Below are 11135 nucleotides of genomic sequence, written 5' to 3'. Positions count from 1 at the left end.
GTGTCACAGGAACTACATTTACCAAATAACACATGAGAGGTACAGGGCTGTGAGGAAGCACTGTACAGAGGGACAGATGAGAAGTAAGGGGAGATCAAAGTGTAACATTAAGGGTCACATGTGAGTTAAGAGCTCAAAATGATTAGATCGTAGGGTTAGTGTTGCTTTCTTTGCCATTTATGAGGCACTAAGTCACGTTACGATCAAAGAACACGTGATTTGATAAAGAGAATTCATAAGATATACAGTACACTAACTGTTTACATTTTTACATAATGCTATCATTTAGAAATATTAGATTTAGGCTGTCAAAACTCAACTCATGACTAACTAATGAATGTGTCAAATTCCACTGTGCTCAAAAATAAAGGGGCAGATTGTAGATTTAATAGACAGTTACCTTCTTCGTGATATATTCAAAATAAGAAACTGAATGTGTGTAAGGCCTTTGTCTTGACCGAGATAAAGACATTACTACAAACTTTAGTGCAATATAGTTCTTCATTTATTCATATAAATTATATTTGAGGCAATATGCAGCACATTATAAAACTACCAAAATAAGTTGCAAACAGACAAAACGGCAGGAGCCATCAACTGCTAAAACATGTGCTAATACACACACACACAGAGGTCATCGAGCACACAAGCACCGTCTGTTTTCATAGCTGCAGCTGTCCTGATTGGACCTAACATCCATATCAAAAACCAAAAACATGCACACGTACACACACATACAAACACACCAACATACAAAAACACACACGGAATGTCCCGGCCAGACTATGCTTGGCTGTGCAGCTGGATATCCTTAAGAGGTGTAGAAAGACATGAAGAGAATATCCTGGTAACACACACACACACACACACACACACACACACACACACACACACACACACACACACACACACACACACACACACACACACACACACACACACACACACACACACACACACACACACACACACACACACACACACACACACACACACACACACACACACACACACACACACACACACACCACACACACACACACACACACACACACACACACACACACACACACACACACACACACACACACACACACACACACACACACACACACACACACACACACACACACACACACACACACACACACACACACACACACACACACACACACACACACACACACACACACATCCTGATTAACCCTCTGACCCCTGAGATGAGAGACCACCAAGGTCGACATTTAGACACACAGACAGACAGACATACACAAACCCATGTCCAGCAGTCTTGGGGTGAAGCAGTTCAACTCATTGCGCACGTGTGTGTGTGTGTGTGTTGTGTGTGTTGCAGTGTGTGTGTGTGTGTTGCTGTGTGTGTGTGTGTGTGTGTGTGTTGCAGTGTGTGTGTGTGTGTGTGTGTGTGGCAGGGCGAGGTTGTCCTCAGGTGAAATGGACAGGTGATCCGTCCGTCTCCTGGCTCCTCCTCCTCTCTCCTGATTGGACGTCCTTCAGGATCTGGGACTGGTTGAGGAGACACTCCTTCAGCTTGTCCTCCGTCAGCGTGAGACGCTCCTCCAGCACCGACACCGTCTTTGTGTTTGAGGAGGTGGAGGTGGGAGAGGGGGAGAATCATTAGAAATCACTCATTTTGAAAATATCACATAAGAGCTAAGAGAGACAGACGAGGATTGAGTTCTTGTTTCCTTCAAAAGAGCAGCATTTTGGCCTTGATGCTGAACAAAGACATTCACCAGCCTGTACAGTTCATCACGTTACTTTTTTTAGCTGAATGGAAGAACTGTAAATGCACCAATTTTTAACTCTTGAATTGTTGTCTGCCAATTCCTCCCAAATAGAGGATACATCTAGACGTAATAATTAGTAGACGTGCATTTTCTGGAGGGGATATTTATGAGAAAACGCACAGCAAACTCATGATGTATACATCCTGATCTGATGACTTTTTAATCATACAAGTTGATAAATACATCAAATGAAATGAGAAGATATTAAAATAGTACAACTTTTTTTGGGTATAAACGGTGAAACTCATTGCCCAAAAAGTTGTCACACTTGGTAAACAACATACTTTGCATTGTTTGCTTATGCACCAGCCCCAAAACCCCAAAACGAATACAAAATAAGAAAGAAATATGAAATTAAATAAATTCGTCAAAGAAATCGTCCAGTCTCAAACCGCTTCAGAAAGATGAAACATTAGCTTTCTTTGTCTGTTTATCTACTAGTGCCGCCTGCTCAAAGGTGCGGAGGGGAGGAGGTAAACCATTAAACCCACTGCTGGTGACTAATGGCGCATTTCCACTACTCGCTTTAAGCGTGCCGAGCCGTGCGGGGCCCGTTTTTGGTTGCGTTTCTGGTTGCGTTTCTACTTGGCGTAGTACCGGCTAGCGGGTACTATTTCACAGTTTTTCTGGCCCCATAAAATCGAGCTTCTTTCCGGGCCAACCACCAGGCTGAGTCGGGCTGAGTATGCTAAACTAGAGAGAGAATCGCTGGCAAGGGGGCAACAACTACAACAAGATGAACATATTTGACCGTGATTTAATTGTAGTACACGTTTCAAAATGATGCCGAAGTAACAACATACTGATACCGGTTAGTAAAAACCATGAATTAATGCTTTGACAAGTCTGCAGACAGACGGCAGGCAAAAAACCTTTTAAAATGCGTGTTTTCTAAATGGAGATTGGCTAAGCTAACGCAGTATATGCTCCGACCGTCCACACTCACAACAACGGCCTATACAGACATAAATAAAGCAGCGACTGTATTCGCCATGACACAGGCAGTCTGTGGTTTGTACTTGTTTAACTTTTGTCTAGTTTCTGAACTGATATGAGGAGCTGTGAGCTCTGAGGGCTAACAGCTCATGGCCGATGTTGGTTTTGTGTTTCGCATTGAAGGTGACGTCACGGCTCCGCCTACACTGCGTTACTATAGTTACTGCCCCAGCTACTAAACTGTAATGGAAACGCAGCATAAAGTGAGCCTGGCCTAACAAGGCCTAACGAGGCCTAGCCATACCGAGCGAGGCCGTGCGAGGCCCTGTAGTGGAAATGCGCCATTAGTGTACTTTTTTCATGGTGTCTTTATTTGACTTGGCCTCAAATGGAAAAATGGAAGTTTCGCAGAGGAGATTAATAACCCTAACCCTAACCCTGCATCTACCTTTCCTATTAAGAGAAAAACAACAGACCAAGACTTTGTGATAAGTTAATGTAACCTGACACTGGGATTAATATATTTTAACAGTTACCTGCTGGTGTTTCTCAATCTTTATGATGATTTTGGGGGTTTTAATTTGCATTCTGGGGGTTTGCTTTGCTCAAAAACTGACCTGTGTGAGAATATCCAGCTGTTTAACAATGTGCCGCAGGGTAGAGTCCAGACTGGAGGGAGGAGCGGAGAGAACTTCCAGTGGGTAGGTCTGCCCTCTCTCCTCCTCTTCCTCATCTTCATCCTCCTCTTCATCCTCCTCCTCTCTCCTTCCTCTTCCTCCCCCGTTTCCCCCAGTCCAAACAGAGGCACCACCTGCCAGAGGTGGGAAGTACAAATACTTCGTTACTGTACTTAAGTACATGTTTCTGGTATTAGTACTTTACTCCACTACTTATTTTTCTGACGACTTTTTACTTTGACTTCTTACATTTTGAACTCAAATACCTGTACTTTCTACTTCTTACATTTTGAACACAAATACCTGTACTTTCTACTTCTTACATTTTTAGCACCAACACCTGTACTTTCTACTTCTTACATTTCCCAAACAGGCTGGTTACTTTAGTTTGAATGTGTGTTTGGTGGCGTGATCATTATTATTTAGAGTCATTGCGTGCCTATTGATTTGAACACGATCCGTGTATCCATCATTTCCTGGTCTTCTCTAAAGAAGAGGGACCAATGAAAACGTTGTCATGTTGCCGTTGTTCAGCATGGAAACATTCATTAGCTAACAATGACATTATTGTTCTATTAATATAAAGGGAGGTCAGGTACTCTTTAAAACAGCTGCTAGTTATGGGTACTTTTTACTTAAGTACATTTCAAAGCCCTCTTTACTTTTACTTGAGTAAAGAAGTTTAGTCAGTACTTCTACTTTACCAGAGTATTTTTAAACACAAGTATCTGTTCTTCTACTTGATGAAAGGATGTGTGTACTTTTCGCCCTGCTGGTGCTCTCGTCTCCCGTCCATCCTCCCACTCCTGAACTGGCTCTGTTTCGCGCCGACAAACCGTTGGAGAGGTGACCGTTGGCTGCGGCCTGCGTGGGCGTCAAGTGTGTTCGACCGTTTAAGAGCTGGAGATGAAAGAGAGAGAGAGAGAGAGAGAGAGAGAGAGAGAGAGAGAGAGAGAGAGAGAGAGAGAGAGAGAGAGAGAGAGAGAGAGAGAGAGAGAGAGAGAGAGAGACTGGTGTTCAGCCGATTGATCTTCAGGGCATTGTGCTCTCTCCTGTGTTTGTGAGGGTGTTTTCTTTCTTTAACACGAGTGCTGTGCTCAGCTCTGCCATGAATGATTCTCTCATCAAATGCTTTGTACGGCAGAACCCACACTAAACCAAATCACCATTGTGAGGACAGGCTCCTGAAAACAAAATAATCCCAATAAAAGCCTCAAGTGTCCAGCCTGATTCAACCCTCAAAGCAAAGAGTGAGAGAGGAGTAGGAAAGGTAACATTTGTATACATATTATTTGACTGAAAATGTCAATGAGCTTGAAAACATCATATAAATGGGAAAATGACTGTTAACATGTTAAAGAAAGGCCAACATATTACTTTTCAAATTATGAAATCTCCTGTAGGGATGTATCCTAGTTAGGTTACATGTACTTATCTAACTTTATGATAACTTGCAAGTCTTTTTTAGATATATATTTGATGTATAATACTCAATATATTGCCGTAATCACATGTTACACTTCCTTTTCAATACTCTTTATGTACCCATTTCTGTGCTCCGTGGGAATAATTTGTTTTATAAAATCACACCTTTGAAACAGCTTCAATGTTTAAGTGTAAGCCTTCAAAGAAAGTGAAGGTAGTAGATTCATCTCTCAGACAAATTGAAATCTCAGTCTAAGCATTGGATGAAGTTGAAATTTGAAGCGTAAGTACTAAACAACATTGAAACACAAGTGTATGTATAGCAAGGGCCAACCTTAGATGGATAGATGGATAGATAGATGGATAGATAGATAGATAGATAGATAGATAGATAGATAGATAGATAGATAGATAGATAGATAGATAGATAGATAGATAGATAGATAGATAGATAGATAGATAGATAGATAGATAGATAGATGATAGATAGATGATAGATGATAGATAGATAGATAGATAGATAGATAGATAGATAGATAGATAGATAGATAGATAGATAGATAGATAGATAGATAGATAGATAGATAGATAGATAGATAGATGGATGGATAGATGGATAGATGGATAGATGGATAGATAGATAGATAGATGATAGATGGATAGATAGATAGATAGATAGATGGATAGATAGATAGATGGATAGATGGATAGATAGATAGATACTTTATTTATCCAATTTTCTATCACACTCTGTTAAGTACTTAAAGGGCTGCGTCAAACATGAAAAGTGCTATATAAATAAAGATTATTATTATAATTTATTGGATGGAGATACATTTCAGATCCGAGTCTCATCACTAATAAAACACAATACATGATGAGCCTTTCCATCCAGCGTGCTTTAACGCCCCGTCTGAAATGTACAGGAATCAGAGAATGAATTGGACTTGCTAATGGGAGTTGATGACACTCAATGCTGTGCAGGTTTAACCACCATGCTTCCTGTCTCATTGTTCTGTCCTCCGTGCAGCCTTGAGCGTGTTGTAACTCGACTGAAGCAGGAGGATGACTCACGGCTGGATTACTGACTTACCCACAGACTCTGCACCCGACTGACTAGCTTGCTGGCAAAGGACAAGTTCACAAGGTTTATTAGCACTCTAAGGAGAGCGATAGCCACACCGCGAAATGTACTTTTAAATAAATGTAACCTTTACTTTTAATGGGAGCGGTCGTGACAAAATGATTTCCCTTTTCATGAGCAAAGAAAAGCACATGGTGAGAGAAGGAACAAAGAGAGAGAGAACATTATGTTCAGTGTAACCAGGGACACATTTTCCTCATTTATGCTGGCAGAGACAACTGAGCATGACTTCACATTGAAATGGTTTCACACATGCACAACAGAAGCTTCACAGGAGAGGCACATTTGACTGGTGGCTGCGGAGAGGAGTGTTGTTGCGCAAGGACACCTTCAACAACATCCTGTGATTCAAACTAGCAGCAAAGAGTCATGAGACTTCTGCTGCAACTTTGACGGAGAGCTTTCGATTACTATGACAAGCAAGTCAAAACAAAGAATAATTCATGTATTTCCTTTCTGTGTTAAATATGTTTCTGTGTTAGTATATGCTTTTAGGCGGTGTCCCTTTCCTGTAGTGTGTTATATATGTTATTGTGCATGTAAATGGTCTGCAAAGGCTAACATCGCAAATGTCCATCCCCCTAGTGCTCAAACATATTGTACATGATAGGCTAAGGGGCAGGACATCTCTAAGATGTTGACCAATCACAACAGAGCCGGCCAGCTAACCAATCAGAGGAGACTGGGCTCTGGTTTCAGACAGAGGGTGAAAAAAGGTGCTGCAGCACAGGCAGTATGAGACACTACATACTGATATACACCTGAACATCAGCAGGAGAGGACTCTTTAAAGTAGAGACACTACATACTGATATATACCTGAACATCAGCAGGAGAGGACTCTTTAAAGTAGAGACACTACATACTGATATACACCTGAACATCAGCAGGAGAAGACTCTTTAAAGTAGAGACACTACATACTGATATACACCTGAACATCAGCAGGAGAGGACTCTTTAAAGTAGAGACACTACATACTGATATACACCTGAACATCAGCAGGGGAGGACTCTTTAAAGTAGAGACACTACATACTGATATACACCTGAACATCAGCAGGAGAGGACTCTTTAAAGTAGAGGCACTACATACTGATATACACCTGAACATCAGCAGGAGAGGACTCTTTAAAGTAGAGGCACTACATACTGATATACACCTGAACATCAGCAGGAGAGGACTCTTTAAAGTAAAGACACTACATACTGATATACACCTGAACATCAGCAGGAGAGGACTCTTTAAAGTAGAGACACTACATACTGATATACACCTGAACATCAGCAGGAGAGGACTCTTTAAAGTAGAGACACTACATACTGATATACACCTGAACATCAGCAGGAGAGGACTCTTTAAAGTAGAGACACTACATACTGATATACACCTGAACATCAGCAGGAGAGGACTCTTTAAAGTAGAGACACTACATACTGATATACACCTGAACATCAGCAGGAGAGGACTCTTTAAAGTAGAGACACTACATACTGATATACACCTGAACATCAGCTGGAAAGGACTCTTTAAAGTAGAGACACTACATACTGATATACACCTGAACATCAGCAGGAGAGGACTCTTTAAAGTAGAGACACTACATACTGATATACACCTGAACATCAGCAGGAGAGGACTCTTTAAAGTAGAGACACTACATACTGATATACACCTGAACATCAGCAGGAGAGGACTCTTTAAAGTAGAGACACTACATACTGATATACACCTGAACATCAGCAGGAGAGGACTCTTTAAAGTAGAGACACTACATACTGATATACACCTGAACATCAGCTGGAAAGGACTCTTTAAAGTAGAGACACTACATACTGATATACACCTGAACATCAGCAGGAGAGGACTCTTTAAAGTAGAGACACTACATACTGATATACACCTGAACATCAGCAGGAGAGGACTCTTTAAAGTAGAGACACTACATACTGATATACACCTGAACATCAGCAGGAGAGGACTCTTTAAAGTAGAGACACTACATACTGATATACACCTGAACATCAGCAGGAGAGGACTCTTTAAAGTAGAGACACTACATACTGATATACACCTGAACATCAGCTGGAAAGGACTCTTTAAAGTAGAGACACTACATACTGATATACACCTGAACATCAGCAGGAGAGGACTCTTTAAAGTAGAGACACTACATACTGATATACACCTGAACATCAGCAGGAGAGGACTCTTTAAAGTAGAGACACTACATACTGATATACACCTGAACATCAGCAGGAGAGGACTCTTTAAAGTAGAGACACTACATACTGATATACACCTGAACATCAGCTGGAAAGGACTCTTTAAAGTAGAGACACTACATACTGATATACACCTGAACATCAGCAGGAGAGGACTCTTTAAAGTAGAGACACTACATACTGATATACACCTGAACATCAGCAGGAGAGAACTCTTTAAAGTAGAGACACTACATACTGATATACGCCAGAAAATGAGCTTATGACAAATAAAGCCTTTGAATCCAAACATAATCTAAAAAGTGCTTTTTCTATTGATAAACTGACAGATGAAAGTCAGCTTTTCTATGGCTAGAGAAGATAGAAAATGAGTTCCTACATTTGAAGTTATTAATCTAACTCTTGCATTAGTTTTGTTCCATTTTCAGAAACAGACCACCAATGATTCATTCATCTGTTTATCATTAATTGCATAATTGTGGCTCTTAAATGTCAGACAATGATTACCAAGGGGCAAAGGTGATGTATTGAAATTGCTAGTTTCCTGAACCTAACATAATTGGACCATTTTCTAAAAATAAGAGTACAACATACCTAAATTACATTTTTGAAATGAACAAATCCTTAGTTTGTTTGCATTTTTCCTAGATAAGTGACTCAATGATCAAAGAAAGAAAGATTACAGGGTGTCAAATAAATAATTGATTGATTGATTAATTAAGTCATCATTTAAAAAAGTTCCTAGCTCTCTCTCTGCAACTTCAGATCATCACTCACACACACACACTTTCTCAACAACAGCTATGACCCCTTGAACAGCTGCGCTCAGATCAGTGTCTAGAATCATAAACAAGTGAGAAGTGTTGGGCTTTTGCCTAAAATCATAGTAAGGTCTTGCATAAAAGTTGGTGTTGTTGAGTGCACAAAGAGGAACAGAAGTGGGGAAACAAATGAGGGATGTGTCAGGAGGATGGAGGAGGCAGGAAGAGGAGGAAGATGAGGAAGAGGAGGAGGAGGGAGTCACACATTCCTGCTCTAATGCATGGAGCAATCGATTCAGGCTCGCTTCCTGCACACTGTGTCCTCACTTCAAAGAGAGCGTGGAGGGAGGCCGGAGAGGAAGGAGGAGGAGAGGAGTGTGTGTGTGTGTGTGTGTGTGTGTGTGTGTGTGTGTGTGTGTGTGTGGAGAAAGGAGGAGGGAGAGTTTCTCTTAACTCCTGAGTGGAGGTGAACAAAGCTGTCAGTGTGTGGCTGGAGTCCCTCCCGCTATCTCTCTCTGCCCATTACTCTCTTTATGTTCTTCTCTCTTCCCCCCCCCCCCCGCCCTGTCCCCCTTACCACTTTTCACATCTGGCAAACATCTGCTGAGCCCATTTAATCTCAGCAGATGCAGACCTCCATCTCGACAGGAAGTTTGGGTGCAATCAAACATTTAATAGGCAGGGTAACCTGGCTGGCGCGCGCGCGCGCGCACACACACACACACACACACACACACACACACACACACACACACACACACACACACACACACACACACACACACACACACACACACACACACACACACACACACACACACACACACACACACACACACACACACACACACACACACACACACACACACACACACACACACACACACACACACACACACACAACACACACACACACACAACACACACACACACACACACACACACACACACACACACACACACACACAACACACACACACACACACACACCACACACACACACACACACACACACACACACACAACACACACACACACACACACACACACACACACACACACACACACACACACACACACACACACACACACACACACACACACACACACACACACACACACACACACACACACACACACACACACACAGGCTTTCCAACGGTATAAGATGTATTGCCAAGGAGCATTGTTACCACAAAGAAATAATCTACCTAACACACATTTCCTTACTTTTTGTGTAAAGTTTATATATATTGTTGCACGTTATACACAGTATGTTTTGTGTTGTGCCATATGTATTGTTGACATTTACGTTTAGTGTTTCCTCTTTGTTTGTGTTCTGTTATAACACCGGATGCTTTGGCAATACTACGTTTAAAATGTGGCCATGCCAATAAAGCCCCTTTGTATTGCATTGAGTATTCTAAGGAAGCATGTGATTACAGCAACATACTGAGAATTATGCATCACCCTATTCTGCTTATTTTCAGGTTCATGTCAGGTTCATGCTGATGGTGTGCTGCCAGCTGGGGGGTTTTGTGCGATGGGAGATGAGTGGGTGGTGGACGTGCCCCAGTGATGATAGTGAGGCAACGATGTCCAAGTTGTGTCTACGTGGACTTTGAAACGAAGGACTAGTGTACAACATTGGTGAAATGTTCGGTGAAACATTCAGTCCCTGCTGCGTTGAACTCAGGTTCAAATCCGCCCTGTGGTCCCATTACGCCTATCATCTTTCGTCTTAATGTACAATATTTAATGTCATATTCTGTTCTTGTATACATCATATTCTACTTACATGTATATAGACTTCTTGCACTATTTTTTATTTGTATTTTATTATATATATATTGCATCGTTGGAGGAGCTCAGATCAGAAGATTTTCATTGCCATTTCTACACACTGTAGCTTACTGTATGTGCATGACAATAAAACCTTTGAATTTGAATCTCCTCTGTCTCCCCCTTTTCAATATTGCGACTCTCTATGGCTAATCTGGCCCCAAAACAATTACAAAAGTAAGAAAAAAGTGTAAACTGCATACAAATTATGATATAACTGAAAAGCATGGCTGATAATCAGCGGTAAAACAAGAGATGCTAATTTAAACGGTATTTGATTGCATTTATATAGCACTGTTCCAGTTTTTGCACCCCCTCA

General features: G+C 41.4%; 1 protein-coding gene across 3 annotated transcripts in view; it reads right to left on the bottom strand.

The window, feature by feature from the left end:
- Positions 1 to 1151: 1151 nt before the first annotated feature.
- Positions 1152 to 11135, bottom strand: part of poc1b (POC1 centriolar protein B) — a 68951-nt gene continuing 58967 nt past the window's right edge. For 2 of the 3 annotated variants that reach the window (XM_034149266.1, XM_034149267.1), the window contains exons 11-13: positions 4183 to 4321; positions 3362 to 3555; positions 1152 to 1593 (exon numbers count right to left, since the gene is read on the bottom strand). In XM_034149266.1, the coding sequence (XP_034005157.1) occupies positions 1444 to 1593; positions 3362 to 3555; positions 4183 to 4321 (483 nt within the window). In that variant the 3' untranslated portion in view covers positions 1152 to 1443. The remainder of the gene's footprint in view (positions 1594 to 3361; positions 3556 to 4182; positions 4322 to 11135) is intronic. The other variant, XM_034149268.1, reaches the window with a different exon arrangement.

The sequence above is a fragment of the Trematomus bernacchii genome, unplaced genomic scaffold, assembly GCF_902827165.1.
Source record: "Trematomus bernacchii unplaced genomic scaffold, fTreBer1.1, whole genome shotgun sequence".
NCBI classification, from domain to species: domain Eukaryota; kingdom Metazoa; phylum Chordata; class Actinopteri; order Perciformes; family Nototheniidae; genus Trematomus; species Trematomus bernacchii.
This window is presented reverse-complemented; position numbering and strand designations above follow the sequence as displayed.